At 45.2% G+C, this 20,466-nt stretch overlaps 1 protein-coding gene across 7 annotated transcripts in view; it reads left to right on the plus strand.

Moving 5' to 3' along the window:
- The window catches only part of ralgapb (Ral GTPase activating protein non-catalytic subunit beta), a 140,298-nt gene that overhangs the window by 59,209 nt on the left and 60,623 nt on the right, over window positions 1–20,466 (plus strand). For 4 of the 7 annotated variants that reach the window (XM_038803826.1, XM_038803829.1, XM_038803828.1 and 1 more), the window contains exons 9-12: window positions 426–642; window positions 1,052–1,087; window positions 1,558–1,759; window positions 12,815–12,982. In XM_038803826.1, coding sequence (XP_038659754.1) covers window positions 426–642; window positions 1,052–1,087; window positions 1,558–1,759; window positions 12,815–12,982 — 623 coding nt within the window. The remainder of the gene's footprint in view (window positions 1–425; window positions 643–1,051; window positions 1,088–1,557; window positions 1,760–12,814; window positions 12,983–20,466) is intronic. The other 3 variants (XM_038803831.1, XM_038803832.1, XM_038803833.1) reach the window with 1 other exon arrangement.

Below are 20,466 nucleotides of genomic sequence, written 5' to 3' on the forward strand. Positions count from 1 at the left end.
TATTTAGGTGTAGTTACAACAATCTGATTGGAGACGGGGAGGGTGGAATCCACTACTCCCAAAATGTGAGTGAAGAATCGGTTTTTGGAACCATTACTCATGTCTTAACCTAAGACAGTATTTTTGTAATTATCCTGATATTTCCCTTAATAGGTGCAGTTTTGCCCTCCGTATTAAATATTTTCATGTGCCTATATTGCCATGCATTTGTATCAACTGTCAGAAATTTTTATTTGTTCTTTATTGATGTTGCTATTATACAGGGAGGAGTTTGTCAGTTATGCACAGTTGCCTTTTAGTTCATTTCGAATGATCGGTAACCAGTTGCAAGTTTGCCTTTGTCCATCAATCCTAATCAAAAGCATATAGTTTGTAGCATTCCCTAATGTTTGTGAGCCTATTTCCTTTTAATCCTTTCACTTTAGGGGACTACTGCGCATCCTCCCAAAGTCACCCATCAGACATCCACCACTTCTCCACTGTCCAGCCCAAACCAAACGAGCTCAGAGCCAAGACCTTTACCTGCTCCAACGCGACCCAAGGTCAACAGTGTGCTGAATCTGTTTGGTCAGTGGTTGTTCGATGCAGGCCTAGTTCACTGCAGACTGCACAATGGCATGAACAGGGATGGCAGTATGACAGGTAAGGCTGCCAAAAACTGTTCACTTCAATCTCGCTTTCTACCTGCAAAGATAAAATGTAGTTTAAATATCATCTGAAGTCTGTGTACTCTTAATTTAGTTTACAGTCCAGATTTATTAAACCCTAATCTAATTTAACATCAGTGTTTCCCTGGGTTTTTTTTATTTTTAGTTTTGCATTTTTTTTGCATGTTAATTGTCAAAATTCATGGCTTTTACCTGATTGCCAGTCTTTATAGATATATATAGAGTGCCCAGTCTTTCTCTCAAAATTTTGAATTTTAATTTTTAAAGCAAAAACTGAAGAAAGCTGCTTAATGACTGAAGCTAAAACAAAAACTAATCATCTTAAAGATATTATAACTACTGTCCTTTGATTTGTTTCCATTTTTATTTCTATTATCTTGCAGCATCTTTTATCCAAATTCTTCTTTCTTATAAATCTTGTAAGTAGGAAAAGTAGATTCTATTTTAATTGCAGTCAGCTGTTTTATGATTTTTTGCCATAAGCCATTCCTTTTTCTTATAATTGCTCCAGCTGTTTTTCTCTAACATCTGCCTCCTGTCATTGTTGCACTGTTTGGGGGCGATAACTTAATTCACCGTTCTGTGTTTCTCTTGAATGGGGGAGGAGCGTTGCCAAGCCTTGTAATCTGCTCTTCCGCAGGTGCTTGTTTATATCCCACCATGCTCATTTCTCCTGCTACTTTGTGTCACGTCATAAACCTCTGAGACTGTGCACTAACCATTTTAAAATATTTGATATTATCTTTTGGTTTGTTCTATTGAGTTCTTTTTAAAAAACGACTGGGGTTTTTTGTATGTAATGTAATGCATGAGTTGGTGCTGTTTGGCAGTGTGGCAATAAAAGAGTTGCTTCTCGCCAGCAACCCTCGTAACCTCTTCCCCATCCTAGGTATTACAACTCCAGCGGGACTGGATATCCGACGGAAACCCTCCCAGACATCCACTGAAAACATGGTTGCCAACCCGCTCTTCGATGCTAACGAATTCCCAGATAACTACGAAGCAGGGAGAGCTGAGGCCTGTGGAACACTCTGCCGAATCTTCTGCAGCAAGAAGACTGGGGAGGAGATCCTTCCAGTGTACCTGTCCAGGTACTGTTTCCTATTGCCAGCCAAATTCCATGCAACAACCAGAACAAACCATTGTTCTTTCCTTCCTTAAGAAGTTGTCAGTTGGAATAGAAAATCCTTTAAAACAAATCAAAAGCTGGGGGCAGCACGGTGGTGCAGTGGGTTAGCACTGCCGCCTTACGGCGCCACGGTCCCATTTTCGATCCCGGCTCTGGGTCACTGTCCGTGTGGAGTTTGCACATTCTGCCTGTGTCTGCGTGGGTCTCACCCCGACAACCCAAAGATGTGCAGGGTAGGTGGATTGGCTACGCTAAATTGCACATTAATTGAAAAAAATGAATTGGGTACTCTAAATTTTTTTTTTTAAACAAATCGAAAACTAAATTTTAAGCGGAAGCTAACGTGATGGAATCTGCTGCCAGTTTTATAATCCTGTCTAATTTTACACTCGTGTGAAGTTAATGAATTTTAAAACTGGATGGGCTGTGAACCCGGCAGCCTATCCAATGCTTTGTTGCCTGGAGGACGGGAAAAGGGGCTAAAGGATTCCTTAAAACTATCCCCTGAAACGCACTATTATCCCCTGAAACAAAATGACAAATTCAGTCTGGATGCAAAGTGATCACATGAAAATGACAGTATAACATAAGCAAACACAGAAATCAAGTGGCGCCAGATACTCTAATGGGCCATTAGTTTTTAATAAAGCAGCCCAACCAGAAGCTGCATTTTCGAGATGTTTCATGTTAAACGCTTCACGCTGAATCCTTTTAGTGTCCAGGACAGTGCAAGAGTCCTGTCTGCACTCTTCCAACATCAGATATGATGACAGAAAGATCACACCTCTGACCGTGTGTAACTGTGTTGTGTAGCTGAGTGTAGCCTCTAGCCTAACCAGTGCATGGCTTTAATTCAGTGTTGGTGACAGGTAGGAAAAGGGAAATACAAAACTGAGCTGAGAATGTTTTACCATACTAATTGTATTTAATTCACTTAACCCCCAAAGTCAAGTTAGCGTCAGTGCTCCTTCTAAGCTGTATGGGTTTGTGGCCAGGCAGCAATCTGGAATCAGGAACAAGCATTAGGGGAGGGAGTGGCGTAGTGGTATTGTCACTAGACTTGCAATCCAGGGCATTGCTCTGGGGACACGGGTTCAAATCCTACTGTGGCAGATGGTGTAATTTGAATTCACTTTTTTTTTTTAAATCTGGAATTAAAAGTCTAATGATGACCATGAAACCATTGCCGATTGTTGTAAAAAAAACCATCTGGTTCATTAATGTCCTTTTAGGGAAGGAAATCTGCCATCCTTACCTGGTCTGGCCTACATGTGACTCGAGACCCACAGCAATGTGGTTGGCTCTCAAAATGCCCTCAGCGATGGGCAACAAATGCCGGCCCACATCTCATGAACGATAAGAGAAACAGTGCGTCATCTCATTTCAGATATCCACAAGAGCATCAATCTTAAAAGGACTCTGTGAAACAAGCGAACCATGCAAAGCAAACAGAAGTTAGAGGGCTTGTACAGCACAATTTCTTCAGACTCCTCCAGACAGGATCTAGATTGCCACAGTAGTTATTTAAATTTTTCCTTTGAGTCATAAAATGTTATACGGTGGGGAGCCACAAGAAAATGCCTGTTGCTGTTCTGCCTTGGATCTGCATGTGCTCTTTTAGCCAATTTATCCAGAGAGCAGCTGAGCCATGCAGACCAGCAAATGTCCCAGGTTGAACCCCGATCTACACTGACTTATGTAATTATACTGAGTGTTCGACCTGCTCAGTTGGCCTCAATACCTCCAGTGTAAGGAAGTGGAAAATCACTATCTGCTGACCCCCTGCAAGATGTGCTCGTGTGGATGTCGAGGGAGGCCAAGAAGCTGTGATGTACCAAGTCTTTATCAGCGTATGTTATACTGGTCAGTGGGCTGGTTTAGCTCAGTGGGCTAGACAGCTGGTTTGTGATGCAGAACAAGGCCAGCAGCGCGGGTTCAATTCCCGTACCAGCTGAGAATTCTGAATTCTCCCTCAGTGTACAGGCGCCGGAATGTGGTGACTGGGGGCTTTTCACAGTAACTTCATTGCAGTATTAATGTAAGCCTACTTGTGACAATAGTGCTAAACACTGTGCCGCCCCAGAAATTGATATTTTGATTGTCTTCAAGACCTGTGCAAAAGTTTGGTCATTGTGGCCAATAGTGTTACATCGGGCAGGTGTAAAAGTCCATGTGACATTGCGGTAAATCATTTGCCTTCAGCATAAGTAGCAAATGACACTCTTTTTGACTCGCTTCTGATTATTTTTTGATTTGTCTCACGTTTCACTGTAAATAAATCTGTTACTGCTGTTTCTCCTCATCAAAGCCTGCTTAAGGAAGTTACAACAATATGCCATTTGAACACTACCATGCTGTTCCACAGTAATGTACTGCCAGTTCAATCCTCCAATTCACTTCTGTCATGAATAATCTTTATTAGTGTCACAAGTAGGCTTACATTAACACTGCAATGAAGTTACTGTGAAAATCCCCTAGTCGCCACATTCCGGCGCCTGTTCGGGTACACAGAGGGAGAATTCAGAATGTCCAGTTCACCGAACAGCACATCTTTCAGGACTTGTGGGAGGAAACCGGAGCACCCGGAGGAAACCCACGCAGGCACGGGAAAAACATGCAGACTCCACACAGACAGTGACCCGAACCCAGGAATCGAACACGTCTACATGTTAGATGTGTGTTGACCAGCCCTATCCATCTCGAGGAAGAAATCTGGGCTGGTTTAGCACAGTAGGCTAAATAGATGGCTTGCAATGCAGAACAATGCCAGCAGAGCGGGTTCAATTCCTGAACCAGCCTCCCCGAACAGGTGCCGGAATGTGGTGACTTAGGGGCTTTTCACAGTAACTTCATTGAAGCCTACTTGTAACAATAAGTGATTATTGTTATTAAATTTATACTTGGGTCATGGTCGAGACTCACTCATGATTGTTTCATTGCAGCTATGAGAGCAGATTACTCTGTATGCTAGGTGAAGGTGAAAGGAATTTCCAATTATTAAACTGCAGGGGGCAATTTGTATAGAGCTGTGTTGGGATGTTTTCTCTACATTTTTTTAGCAGGTTGCATCAGCTGTAGAGTCGAAATGAACATGGAGGTATCAGATTTTAGCTCTGGTCAATTCTGCAATTAAATAAATGTGAGTCAGTTCCACCAGGCTGTATTTAAGTAATTCTATGTTGGTGTAGCATAAAACCTGCTCTGCAGTTTATAGCAAACCTTCAATTTTAGGGTCACTGTGGCTGCAAAATGAGGGCAGACAGATGTAAGTTTGAGGCCGTTCTGAACGTTTTTGGGCTGATGAGTCGGGTAGGCTGCCATTTCCTGATTGGCCGTCTTAATTGCAGTCAGAAGCCACCACGAGGAAAGTTCAGCCGTTTTGTCGGAAGCTGTATTATATCTGTCTGCACATCATGGTCAGACTGATTTTTGCAGGAGAGAAGAGGCAAGGAATGTGTGGGGCAGGTCAGTGTTGTAGCTTTATATTATGGTCTGTAATGCTAATGAAATGAAAAATGAAATGAAAATCGCTTATTGTCACAAGTGGGCTTCAAATGAAGTTACTGTCAAAAGCTCCTAGTCACCACATTCCGGCGCCTGTTCGGGGAGGCTGGTACGGGAATTGAACCGTGCTGCTGGCCTGCCTGGGTCTGCTTTAAAAGCCAGCGATTTAGCCCTGTGCTAAACCAGCCCCAATGAATGACCAAAATAGCAGTGAATAGATGCACAGATTATTGCTGTTTTTGCACCTGTGTAATTTAGTTTTTTGCAAATAAACTAATGACTTACCTTGTCCAGTTGACCCTGATTCATGGCAATGCAAGCTAGATCTAAAATCTCATCCAGTTCCCTTTCTAAACATATTTTCATCAAAGATTTTCTGGGATCCACAACATTTGTCCAGAGATTTGCTTTTATCAAAGGAGTACTTTGTATTTTGTATAGATGCAGGCAGGTGTTGATGTGCAAGCTGATCTACATCTCTCCTACTGGGGAACAGATGTTTCTTTTTCTCACCTTGGTTAAGATTCATTAAATTTGCATCTGGCCTGCTTGGTTCTCTGATATACTCCATGTTAGTTTATCTCTTAAACATTTTTTTTAAAAAGCTGGATCATCTTAGTTTAATTGGAGAAGAACCATTCTCACTGTGGTGACTGCTTTTTTTTTTAACTTAAAAATTAACCAGATTCAAATCCATTTACCATTTCTTAGCCCATTTGGGTTGATGACAAACAGATGGGGATACACCTAAAATTCAGGGAATAGCAATAGGCCGAGCAGCATCTGCTCACCTGGAATTATAGATTGGTATGATCAACAGATTTATTGTGGAAATAATTAGCATAACACTTAACATTCCTTTCGTATGTCTACATCAAAGGTTTTTTTTAACAGTAGTCAGTACAGATTTTTTTGAGGACTAATTGTATTTAAGTTTACTGATGAGGTAAGAGGGTTAATGTGGTGAATATTGACTTGCAAAAGGCATTTATTTGATTGCCACAGGCCTGTCAGCAAAGTTAAAGCCCAATACATTAACAGGGATGGTGACAGCATGGATGTGAGGTTTGCTGATGTGACAAAAGCAGAAAGTAATGGTGAACAGTTTATTTTTGACCAGAAGAAAGTATAGAACAAAGAACAATACAGCACAGCAACAGGCTCTTCGTCCCTCCAAGCCTGCACAGATCACGTGTCCTATCTAGACCAACCGCCTGTATCTTTCTATACCCCGTTCATGTGCCTATCCAGATAAGTCTTAAAGGTTGCTCGCGTATCTGCCTCAACCACCTCACTTGGCAGTGCATTCTAGGCCACCACCACTCTCTGTGTAAAAAAAAAACATCCCCCGCACATCTCCACTGAACCTTCCCCCCCCCCCCCCCCCTCACCTTGAACTTGTGCCCCCTTGTAATTGTAATTTCTGCGCTGAGAAAAAGACTCCCAACTGTTCACCCTGTCTATACCCCTAATAATTTTATCAACTGCTATCAGGCCGCCCCTCAGCCTCCGTCTATCTCAGGAGAACAATCCCAGTTTATTCAATCTCTCCTCACAGCTAATACCCTCCATACCAGGCAACATCCTGGTAAACTTTTTCTGTACTCTCTCCAAAGCCTCCACGTCCTTCTGGTAGTGCGGTGACCAGAATTGGACACAGTGTTCCAAATGTGGCCTAACCAACGTTCTATATAATTGTAACATCATTTTTGAATTTTTATACTCGATACCCCGTCCTATGAAGGCAAGCATGCCATATGCTTTCTTTCCCACCATTTCCACCTGTGCTGCCACTTTTAAGGATCTGTGGACCTGCACGCCCAGATCTCTGTGTCTCTCTGCTCCTGATGGTTCTGCCATTTATTTTATAGCTCCCACCTGAATTGGATCTACCAAAATGCGTCGCCTCACATTTGTCCGGGTTAAATTCCGTCTGCCATTATACAGTGGGGTTCCCCGGGGGTGGTTTGAGGACCACTACTGTTCTTGAAGATTTAAATAATTCGAACTGGAGTGTGCAGGACACATTATCAAAACTTGCAGATGTCACAGAACTTAGAAGTTTGTGAACTGTGAGGAGGAGAAACACTAAGAGGTCACAGGTTAGTGCAAAGTGGCAGATGTAATTTAATTGCGAGACGTGATTCATTTTGGTAGGTAGAATACAGAGAGATAGTATAAATAAAACCTAAGGATCTGGGGTGGATGTGCACAAATTATTGAAGGCAGCAGGACAGGTGGAGAAAGTGGTTAATAAAGCATACCTGGGCCTTTGTAAGTAGGGGCAAAAACAGAGTACAAAAACAAGGATTTTTTATGATAGAACCATATAAAACACTGGTTTGGCCTGGATCGTACGAAGGACGTAAAGGCATTAAGAGAGGGTGCCGAAAGAATTTACAGTATGGTTCCAGGAATGAGGAACCTCCGTTACATGAACAGATTGGAGAAGAGAAGATTACGAAGAGATTCGGTAGAGCTTGAAAATCATGAGTGGTAAAGTAGATGGGGAGAAACACTTCTGTTGCAGAAGGATTGGGAACCACCGGACACTGACTTAAGGTGATTGGAAAAAGAATCAATGATGACATGAGGGAAAACGCTTTCACCCAGTGTGTGGCTGGGATCTGGGATGCACTGCCACAGAGTGTGATGGAGGCATATTCAATCAAACTTTGAAAAGGGGAGTGGGACGAGCTGAGTTTGTCTTGCAAGATACGATGGGCTAAGTGGCTTCTGGTGCTGGAACCATTCTATGATTATTGTATAGGACTTTGGTTAGGCCACATTTGGTATACTGCGTGCAGTTCTGGTCGCCACATTACCAGAAAGATGTGGATGCTTTAGAGAGGGTGCAGAGGAGGTTTACCAGGATGTTGCCTGGTATGGAGGGTGCTAGCTACGGAGAAAGGTTGAGTAGATTAGGATTGTTTTCGTTGGAAAGACGGAGGTTGAGGGGGGATCTGATTGAGGTATACAAAATTATGAGAGGTATGGACAGGGTGGATAGCAACAAGCTTTTTCCAAGAGTCGGGGTGTCAGTTACAAGGGGTCACGATTTCAAGGTGAGAGGGGGAAAGTTTAAGGGAGATGTGCGTGGGAAGTTTTTTACGCAGAGGGTGGTGGGTGCCTGGAACGCTTTGCCAGCGGAGGTGGTAGAGGCGGGCACGATAGCATCATTTAAGATGCATCTGGACAGATATATGAACGGGAGGGGAACAGAGGGAAGTAGATCCTTGGAAAATAGACGACAAGTTTAGATAAAGGATCTGGATCGGCGCAGGCTGGGAGGGCCGAAGGGCCTGTTCCTGTGCTGTAATTTTCTTTGTTCTTTGTATGTTCTATGAAGATGTGAACCAGAGTTGAGTAAATGCAATTGTCATGGAAGATTAAGCAAACTGAACTTCCATTAGTTGATCATTCAGGAACTGTTTCCACTTATGGCTGAATCCAGAGCAAGGAAAGATAAATATAAAAGACACCAGACGATCAAACGGGGAATTTGGGCGGAAGTACTTTACGTAAAGTGGTGAGAATGTAGAAGGTGCTGTCATAGGGAGTGGTTGAATTAGAGAGCATTGACAAATTTAAGGGGGGGGGGAGTAAAAGGGAATAGAGGAATATGAGGGGAAGGATGGGAAGATATTAATGTGCGAGGAGGCTTCTGTTTACTATAAACACCTGCATAGAGTATTTCTGTGCTGAGAATTGAGTAACTGCAGAATAAGTTAATGGACTGTAAAAGCTTCTGTAGGTAGTAAAAAAGATTAGCAAAAATAAATGAGTCAATTACAAGTGGAGTTGGGAGAATTTCTAATGGGGACTAAGGAAATGGCAGAGAAACTAACCAGATATTCGTGTCTGTCTCCTCAGAGGTAAATACTCCAAAACTCACAGAAATAATGGAGAATCAAGGGTCTAGTGTCAATGAGAAATAAATCAAAATCTAATCTAAATTAATATTAGTTTTTTTAAAGCTACGAGAGAAATTAATAAGACCTACAATAGATAAGTCCCCTAAACCTTGTGGTTTACAGCCCAGAGTGGTGAAAGAGATGGTGGATGTGTTGGTGGTCATCTTTCAAAATTCTATACTCGGATGATTCCTACATTTTGGATGATAGCAAATGTAACCCCACATTTTAGGAAAGGTTAGATAAATAAAATGGAACTACAGACCTGACAATATTAGGGAAAATGCTAGAATCTATAATAACGGGTATGATAACAGGGCACGAGGAAAAGAATGTTGGGATTGGACAATCAACATGGATTTATGATGGGTAAAATTGTGTTTAACAAACCCTTTGTGGAGTTTTTTGAGAATCTAACTAGCAGAATAGATATGGGGAACTGGCGGATGTGGTATATTTAGATTTTCATTAAGCTTTTAATAAGTTCCCAGACAAGAGGCTGGTAAAGCTTTTGGGCGGCACAGTGGTTAGCACTGCTGCCGTGCCAGGGACCCAGGTTCAATTCCGACCTCGAGTGAGTGTCTGTGCGGAGTCTACACTTTCTCCCCGTGTCTGCGTGGGTTCCCTCCGGTTGCTCCGTTTTCCTTCCACAGCCCAAATTTGTGCAGGTTAGTTGGATTGGCCATGATCAATTGCCCCTTGATGGATAGGGTACGGGGACTGGGTGGGGGAGTGGGCCTAGGTAGGGTGCTCTTTCTGAGGGTCAGTGCAGACTCAATAGCCTCCTTCTGCACTGTAGGAATTCTATGATTCAAAACAAAGTTGTAGCATGGGATTGCAAGAGGATGCTAGCATAGATTGAGAACTGGTTAACCGACAGAAATGGAGAGTAGAAATCAAAGGGTCACTTTCCAGTTGGCAGGCTGTGACTAGCAGGGTACTGCAGGGGCCTGTGCTTGGGCCCCAGCTAGCCACAACATGTATCACTGATTTGGATGTGGGGATTAAATGTAATATTTCCAAGTTTGCTGATGACAAAAAAACTAAGTGGAAGTGAGAGTTGTGAGGAGGATGCAAAATACTTCAGTGAATTTTGGAGAGGCGAAGTGAGTTGGCAAAGATTTAGCAGTCAGAATACAACATGGAGAAATGTGAGGTTATCCACTTCACGAAGAAAAAGAAGGTAGGGTGTGTTGAACTTCAAAGATATTGGGTATCCTTGCTCATGAGTCACTGAAAGTTAACATGCAGGTACAGCAAGGAATTAAGAAGACAAATGGTCTGTCGGTCTTTATTGCAAGAGGATTTGAGTACACCAGTGAAGATGTCTTACTGCAATTATATAGAACTTTGGTGAGACAGCATGTGGAATATTGGTCTCCTTATCCAAGGAAAAATGTGCTTGCCATAGAGGGAGTACAACAAATATTTATCAAACTAATTCCTGGGCGACTGGGCCTGATTTTTGCCAGATACCCAACTCACCAAAGAAATTGGACATACCTCAATGAGTAGTACAGGACAAGTAAAGACGGAGACTTACCGATTCAACAATGTGCGAAGACTGTTTGCACCCTGCAGTCTGTTCCACAATGTGATGGGACAGGTTTCTGAGCAGCATGGAAGCAAGCACCTTGAAAGAAAGTTATTGAAAATCATGTCGAGGAAGCAGTCAAGCAGCAACATTTGCATTCATAGTTCTGACCACATACCTTCCCAACGCAAGAAAGGTTTGATACTTGGGGTGAAAAATGCACCATTTAGCAATGGGTATTGCTGGCTCATTCATATTACACCAAAACCTCTAATGTCTCTAATATAAAGGAGTCATCCCATATCGCAGTTGTTCCACATAAATCTTGATACAAACATGATTCTGTAGCAAACAAGTGATGTGTAATTCCATGTAAATGAGATAGAAATTTTAGGTCAATGTCTTTAACTTGCATTTTCACAAGAGGGAGCAGAACAGTGATTCACAGCTTGATTCCAAAAAAACAATTATGTTGGCATCTAAATACAATTTAAATATTTACCAATAGAACAACACCTTTCCCCAAGAGTTAGATTTCATAGTAGATGTAGTTGTTAACAATAGTGATTCTCTAACGAGATCTGCAGTCCTGACTGAGGGACTCTGTTTATTAACAAGCTATGTATCATTATCTGTGTTGACTCATTTTTGCCCCCAGGCATTTAGTTGCTGTTGAATTGATTGAGAATTATAATCCATGTTGCAAACGTACAAATTAGGAGCCAGGGTAGGCCATTTGGCCCGTCTAACCTGCTCCGCCAGTCAATAACATCATGGCTATTCTGATTGTGGCCTTAACTCCACATTCTGCCTATCCACAATAACCTTTGACTCCATTGTAGAATCTATCTACCTCTGCCTTAGAATTATTCGTTGACCTTGCCTCCACCGCTCCCCAGGGAAGAGTTCCAAAGGTTCACAACCCACTGAGAAAAATATATCTCCATCTGTCTTAAATGGGAGACCCCTTAATTTTAAACTGTGTCCTCTAGTCCTCGAGGGCAGCGTGGTAGAACAGTGCTTAGCATTGTGGCTTCACAGCTCCAGGTCCCAGGCTTGATTCCTGGCTGAGTCACTGTCTGTGTGGAGTCTGCACGTTCTCCCCGTGTCTGCGTGGGTTTCCTCCGGGCGCTCCGGTTTTCTCCCACAAGTCCCGAAAGACGTGCTGTTAGGTAATTTGGACATTCTGAATTCTCCCTCCGTGTACCTGAGCAGGTGCCGGAATGTGGTAACTAGGCTTTTCACAGTAACTTCATTGTAGTGTTAGTGTAAGCCTACTTGTGACAAAGATTATTATTAGTTCTAGTCTCTCCCACAATGGGGAACATTCTTTCAGTATTCACTCCCCTCCGGATCTTCGGTTTCAATAAGACTACCTCTCAATCTTGTAAACTCCAATGGATGCAGGCTCAATCTTTCCCCGTATAATAAAACTTGTTTGAAAGATTCAAGCTTCCTTTGGTTCTTGTTTCAGCATATGCACACTGCACCTGTCCTTGGCAACATGCAGCTGACTGAAACCTAAGGCAGTTTCAGTCCTGACTACAATACAGCAGCGCAGTGTTCTGGATCAGATCGCAGTTGGTTGTCTATGCCTGTCTCGACCTTATCCAATGCCCTAAAAAGACAACAAAAGTCAGACTGAGCAAATTTTCTCCCCAACAATTCCACCCCAAACAATGAAGGATTAATTCGATTTGTGATCTTTTAGTATTGAGAAAGTTGGGTAAAAGGCCACCAGTGTTTAAAAAGTGAAGCAGTTGCAATGGGGTGTTTGTATTAATTGATGCGTAGCGAGGAGAATGAGCACACCAGCCTGAGGTGGCCAGTCTTCATGTGGTTTTGAAATTGCAGCTGAATCAGAGTTGACTGTGTAATCTGTTAAGCACGTGCCAAGACAACTGGCCTAAAAAGGGCTCAAGCAATTATAATTGATCAATGTTTTAAGAGAACAGAGATGCCACTTCATCTGTTAACCGGAATGAATTGAATCCGAAAATGTGCTATCTTGATTTCTTTTTACGTACAATGCAATTTAAAATGTTACTTATTCTCTTTTATCCAGGTTCTATATGGTGCTGATCCAGGGACTGCAGATTAATGATTACATTTGCCGCCCGGTTTTGGCTAGCATCATCCTGAACTCTCCCGCTTTGTTTTGCTGCGATCTGAAGGGTATAGATATTCTAGTTCCTTACTTCATTTCAGCCCTGGAAACAATTTTGCCTGACCGGTGAGTTTATTTACTGTTCTTCACGCACTACAGCTTGAATTATTGTTAATTTTCTACAGTTTGAATTATTGTTAATTTTCTTCCCCCATGATTCCAGAAGCACTGAGCATCTAATGGGACCTTACTCAGCTAGGGCATATCGAGGGGTTATAAATTTGTCAACCTCTGCTGTAGGTGTCACCTGCCTATTTTACCGTAATGGGCATCACAGCCAGCCTTAATCTTCTGTTGTGCACTCTGGGTATGTTATCCAGAGGTCAGGGCTTAATAGGTAGCAAGAACTCTGGCCATGTAAGGCTATTTCAGCAATGCCCAGACTGAGTTTGCCATACACAGACGGGGGATCAAATTGGCAACCTTGCAAATTTATGGGTAAATTTGCTGGGTCACTACAGGTACCATGTGTAGGTTCTACTAACCTTTGCTGTCTGTACTTTTAAATGGGAGATAGATTGGTTCACACAAGCACTTATTTTTTTTGCTGCTGTCAAAATTTTGACCGTTCCAAATCAGCTGCTTGCAGAGGCAACTTCCACTTTTGGGGGTCCCGCGCTCTCCCTCTTTGCAGAGCCCCACATCACACCCCACCCTCTGGTGACATGGTGGCCCGACCCAAATGACATCAAACTCCATACCCACTACTCGCTCCTTATCAGTGGCGTGATGTGACAGCTGTTGTACCAAAGTATTTACCCTACTACTGGATTCAAGCTGGAACATGACTTTAAAATCAACGGTTCAGCTCACCAGTGAACTGTTAACAATATTCCTTTTCCCACAGCAGTCGGTAAGTTTTACAAAGTGCAGATTTTAACAAAGCAGCTCAACAACACCTACATACTCCTGCTTGTTGAACACATTCTGTCTAATACAAACCACCAGCTGCATCATTTCCCATCACCAATAGGTGGGGAACCAGAGCACAAAGTTTGCACGGTTCCCTCACGGCATGGCCAGTGTATACTGCCCACTCGGGATTGCTTTTCCGATCGCTTACACTTTTAACAAATGCAATTTAATGCGAGAGCAGATTTCTGCACAGCTGTAATCGGGTTTTTTTAATCGCACCAGCGGCATAATGGTCATAAAATCAAGTGTGAGTGGAATTTTGGCAATTGGTGAGAGACTATTGCAGGAAGCAGTCTTGTATTATGTGTCTTCACACTGGCTGCAGAGTAGCTCACTACAAGCCAAATGTAAGCGGTCTGTGGGGAGTAGTTAGAACAATGGTCTTCAATAAAACCTCAGTTCAATTATGTACAAATTCAGGAATGCAATGCACAAAACGGCAATCTTTGGAGGCACTAGGAGGACCTGGTGTCAAACCGCTACGTATGTACAAGTGGAGATTTAATTGCAATTCACTTTACCATCTTCCGACCTAATCAGCGGAAACTTGTAGAACACCTGTCGAAATGACGGTCGTCATAAACTTTTAAATTAGATTATTAAAAAGTTGTAATCAGACGAGGGAGGGACTTGGGCTAAGGGACAGAGAGAGTGTTGGAGGCGGAGGCTGACTGGGGGCGGACTGGTGGAGGCGTGGAGCATGGGCTGGGGACAGGCCCAAAAAAGGGGATGGCTGATCGGCGATGGGGGGGGCAATGAGCCCACCAACTAGGCTGATCAGCTGGAATGTTCGAGGGTTAAATGGGCCAGTCAAGAGGGAACGTGTCTTCGCACGTCTTAGGGACTGAAGGCGGACGTGGTAATGTTGCAGGAGACGCACCTTAGAGTAACTGACCAGATTAGATTGAGGAAAGGCTGGGTCAGTCAGGTCTTTCACTCGGGACTAGATTCAAAGACTAGAGGGTTTGCGATCCTGATCAATAAGCGGGTGGTGTTTGAGGCGGGTAGAATAGTCTCGGATGTGGGAGGCGGAACATTATGGTCAGTGGGAAACTGGAGGGGGTGCAGGTGGCATTGTAAATGTGTATGCGCCAAATTGGGACGATGTGGAGTTTATAAAGAGGATGCTGGGGAAGATACTGGACCTGGACTCTCACAGATTGGTCATAGGAGGGGACTTCAACACAGTTATTGACCCTGGCTTGGACCAGTCAAACTCTAAAACGGGCAGGGTACCAGCAATGGCAAAGGAACTAAAAGGGTTCCTGGAGCTGTGTGTGTGTGTGTCACACGTACATAAAGTGTACTCCCGGATTGATTTCCTTATTTTGAGCAGGACCTTACTGGCAGGGGTGGTGGACACTGGGTACTCGGTGATCACAATCTCAGACCATGCACCGCACTGGCTTGACCTGCAGGTTAGTAAACCAGCGCCCACAATGGAGGTTAGATGTGGGACTTTTGGCTGACAAAGGGGTGTGCGAGCAGCTGAGGAAATGTATTCAGAACTACCTGCAGATCAACGACACGGAGGAAATCTCAGCAGCGGTGGTCTGGGAAGCACTGAAGGCGGTGGTCAGAGGGGAGCTGATCTCGATACGGGCCCATATCGAGGGTGGACAGGGCAGAAACGGGCCGACTGGTAAAGGAGATACTTCAGATCGATAGGGGGTATGCAGAGACCCCGTAGGCAGGGCTTTTAAGGGAATGGCGGAGGCTACAGACGGAGTTCAGCTTGTTAACCACAGGGGAGGGATGGTGGAGCAGCTGAGAAAGGCGAGGGGGGGGGGGCGATCTATGAGTATGGAGAGAAGGCCAGCAGAATGCTTGCACAGCAGCTTCGAAAGAGAGAGGCAGCCAGGGAGATAGGAAAAGTAAATGATGGAGATGGGAACCTGGTTGGAGATTCAGCAGGGGTGAATAAAGCGTTTAGAGATTTCTGCAGTAGGCTGTACAGGTCGGAACCACCTACGGGGCTGGAGGGGATGAAACACTTCTTGGAGGGGCTGAATTTCCCAAAGATGGATGGGGAGCTGGTAGAAAGGCTGGGGGCCTCCGTCGGGTTGGAAGAGATAGTGGAGGGTCTGAAGGCCATGAAAATGAAATGAAAATTGCTTATTGTCACAAGTAGGCCTCAAATGAAGTTACTGTGAAAAGCCCCTAGTCGCCACATTCCGACGCCTGTTTGGGGAGGCTGTTACGGGAATCGAACCGTGCTGCTGGCCTGCCTTGGTCTGCTTTTAAAGCCACCGATTTAGCCCTGTGCTAAACAGCCCCTATACGGCCATGCAGTCGGGTAAAGCCCTGGGGCCGGACAAGTTCTCTGGGATATTGGGGCCGGTGTTGACGAGGATGGTCAATGAGGTAAGGAAGAGAGGGGTGCTGCCCCAGACGATGTCACAGGCCACGATTTCGCTGATTCTGAAGCGGGACAAGAACCCGGAGCTGTGTGGGACCTACAGGCCGATATCCCTGTTGAATGTGGATGCCAAATTGCTGGCCAAAATTTTGTCCTCCAGGATTGAGGATTGTGCTCTGGTCGTTATTGGGGAGGACCAGACGGGGTTTGTTAAGGGTAGGCAGTTGGTGGCCAATGTAAGAAGGTTGTTAAACGTGATGATGATGGCCCCGGAAGGTAGAGAGGTGGCGGTAGTGATCGCAATGGATGCAGAAAAGGCTTTTGATCGGTTGGAATGGGATTATCTGTGGGAAGTACTGGGACGGTTTGGATTTGGGCGAGGCTTTATTGACTGGGTCAGGTTGCTGTATCAGGCTCCTGTGGCAAGCGTACGGGCGAATAGGCAAACATCGGACTATTTTAGACTGCACCGGGGGGACGAGACAGGGATGCCCCCTCTCCCCACTGTTGTTCGCGCTAGCTATAGAGCTGCTGGCAATTGCTCTGACAGCCTCAAGGGGCTGGTCCGGGGGGAGGGGGGGCGGGGGGCAGAGGAGCACAAAGTCTCGCTGTATGCAGACGACCTGCTTCTATATGTATCGGACCCAATAGAGGGGATGGAAGAAATCATGAGGATTCTGAGGGAATTTGGCCGGTTTTCAGGGCATAAGCTAAATATGGGGAAAAGTGAGATGTTTGCGGTCCAGGCGAGGGGACAGGAGAGGCGATTGGGGGAGCTGCCATTTAGATTAGTAGGGGGAAGCTTTAGGTACCTAGGCATTTGAGTGGCGTGGGAATGGGACCGGCTGCATAAATTAAATCTGGCCCAACTAGTAGACCAAATGAAGGACAATTTTCGGAGGTGGGACACGCTCCCGTTGTCACTGGCTGGGAGGGTGCAGACAGTAAAGATGACGGTCTCCCGAGATTCCTGTTTGTATTTCAGTGTCTCCCCATCTTTATTCCGCGGTCCTTTTTTAAACGGGCAACAAAGTGATCACTGACTTCGTCTGGGCGGGCAAGACCCCGCGAGTAAGCAAGGTAATGCTTGAGCGGAGTCGGGGAGAGGGCGGGCTGGCGCTGCCAAACTTTAGTAACTATTACTGGGCGGCGAATATAGCCATGATCAGGAAATGGGTGGTGGGGGCGGGGTCAGCATGGGAGCGTATGGAGGTGGCTTCATGCAGGGCGCCAGTCTGGGGCGTTGGTAACTGCGCCTCTGCCGTTCCCGCCGGCACGGTACTCCACCAGCCCCGTGGTGGTGGCGGCCCTGAGAGTCTGGGGCCATGGAGGAGACATGTTGGAACAGAGGGAGCATCGGTCTGGTCCCCAATCTGTAATAATCACCGATTTTCCCCAGGAAGTATGGATGGGGGTTCCGGATATGGCAGAGAGCAGGGATTGAGATGATGGGGGACATGTTTATAAAGGGCAGTTTTCCAAGTATGAGGGCACTGGAGGAGAATTTTGGGTTGGCGAGGGGAAACAAATTCAGGTATCTGCAGGTGCGGGACTTCCTCCGTAAACAGGTGTCAACCTTCCCGCTCCTACCACTAAGCAGAGTGGTTTCCAGAGGGTGGGTAGGAGAAGGGAGCGTCTCGGACATTTACAAGGAACTTATGGGATCAGAGGAGATGCAGACTGAGGAGCTGAAGCGAAGTGGCAGGAGGAGCTGGGAGGAGAGAGAGAGGATGGTCTATGAGCGGGCGCATTGAGTTGAGTATGCCAGGCTCAGCCTGATATAATTCAAGGTCGCTCACCGGGCTCACATGACAGTGGCCCGGATGAGCAGATTCTTTGGGGTGGAAGACAGGTGCGCATAATGTGCGGAAGGACCAGCGAACCATGTCCACATGTTCTGGACATGTCTGAAGCTTAGGGGATTTTGGCAGGGGTGTGGAGATGCCATGTCCACGGTGTTAAAAACAAGGGTGGCACCGAGTCCAGAGGTGACAATTTCGGCGTGTCGGAAGATCCGGGAATCCAGGAGGAGAAAGAGGCAGACATTCTGGCCTTTGCTTCCCTGGTAGCCCCGGAGACGGATACTATTAGCTTGGAGGGACTCAAAGCCCCCGAAGTCAGAGACCTGGCTATCGGACATGGCTAGCTTTCTCTGTTTGGAGAAAATCAAGTTCGCCTTGAGAGGGTCAATGTTAGGATTTGCCCGGAGGTGGCAACCGTTCGTCGACTTCTTCGCAGAAAATTAATCGTCAGCAGAAGTGGGGTGGTTAGTTTAGCTTCGAGTAGGGGGTTAATAAAGGTGGGACCTGTAAGGCAGGGAGACGGCTTTTGCACTATGTTTATAGTTTCATGTACATTGTTTATTTTGTTGTTGTAAAACCAAAAATACCTCAATAAAATGTTTACTTAAAAAAAAAGTTGTAATCATAGCCATTTAGATTTGAGATGGCCATTTGTAAATATCCGGACCATGCTTTCTAGGTAACGTGAATGACAGTTAAATGGATATTACAGATGTCAGTGATAGGCAGCCACAAGCTGGTCTGTCATCTTATCAACAGAACCCCGGTTGTTCTGTAAAGAGATGTGTCCAAGTGCTTCCCAATGAACTTGCTGTCAACTCACGGTCGTGCAAGAGAAGCACGCTAGCTTGTGATAAACATCCCTTTCCTACATTTTCAAATTTAAAATCATGATTTTAACAAATTACATGTGTTCACTGCTCCATTATTTTTACGCACTTCCCCTCTCTCCCTCCATTCCTGTGTAAATTTGCAGCTGAGCCGGAGGGTCAATTTGGCTGCTCCACTTTGCCCAGCGGCTGCCTTACCCTGGACGGGCACAGGCTCTGACACCAGGAGGCTGTCGAAGGGGTTTGTGCCGGCTGGGGTACCGGTGGTGTGTGGTGAGAGCAGCAGGAGAGTGGAGCGGATCCCAGCCGCAAACTGAACGGAGATTTGGAGCCGGAGCTGCAGGAGGGAGGGATAACGGGGCAATAAACACTGGGCCATGTGGTGAAAGGAGGGACCTGCCTTTGAAAAAACTCCAGACCAAACGCAGTATTGATGGACTCTCCTGGAGCTTGCTTAAGTCACTTGAGTTTGACAAGGCAGATATACACTAAGGCGGCACACCACAGCTACCTCTCAGTATGGGGGCCCCTCTCTGGCCGGGGTCCCACGCTGCAGCACTGTATTTCATGGCAAGTTCACCTCTGGCTACTTAAGTAATCCAGGAGAGGTGGTCTGGGAACGCAGTTTAATTTTAGACAAAGGGCCACGTGCCCAAACGTAGAACATTACCTGTCTCGTCCAGTCATGTAAATACTTGGGCAACTCGAGCTCATCAAAGGCCAGGCTAGGAGTTCACTTCCTGAATCCTCAAAGCTGCTTCGTAACCAATAAGATACAAGTCTGGAATGTGTTAAAATACGCTCCACTTGGCTGGATGAGTACAGCTGCAACACCGTTCAAGAAACCTGAAACCACCTTGGACAAATTAGTCTTTGATGAGCATCATGCACTGCTCTAAACATCTAACCCCTCAACCACCAGCACACAGTGGGTCCCGTGTACATCAGCCACAAGATGCACTGCACCAATCCACCAGCACACAGCGGCTCCCGTGTACATCAGCCACAAGATGCACTGCACCAATCCACCAGCACACAGCGGCTCCCGTGTACATCAGCCACAGGATGCACTGCAGCAAACCATCAAGGATTCTTTGGCAGCACCGTCCAAACCCAGGAGAGTTGGGGGAGTAGCTGAATGGGAATATCACCACTTCCACATTCCCCTCCATGTGGTAATTGATCCAGAGTTGGACATACATCAACCATCCATTCATGCATTGTCACTGTCAAAATCCTGGAACTCCCTGTGTACCACCGCCTTCTCGGAGAAACTAGAGATCGTATCCTGTTATTGTTTTTAATAAGAATTCTGATTGCACTTGTTCACCTGAAATGTATTAAATCATCTGTATGTCTAATATAGCCCAACACCCAGCCCCACTTCATTCTCTGTCTGTTCAACCCACTGGTAGATTTGTCCATTTTTAAGTGTGCATCTTTTAAATTGCTTAGCAGTGACCAATTTTAATTTGATTAAGTTGTCAGTTTAAAGTTGGATACAAATTGGTTTTCAGATTTAAAATTGGGCGGCTTGGACAAGCTGGGCCGTAGGGCCTGTTTCCATGCTGTAAACATCTATGGCTCTATTAGCATGTTTGCAGCTATCCGTAGGAACACTCTGGTTTATTAATGCCCAGTATC

Source organism: Scyliorhinus canicula, chromosome 7, assembly GCF_902713615.1.
Source record: "Scyliorhinus canicula chromosome 7, sScyCan1.1, whole genome shotgun sequence".
NCBI lineage: Eukaryota > Metazoa > Chordata > Chondrichthyes > Carcharhiniformes > Scyliorhinidae > Scyliorhinus > Scyliorhinus canicula.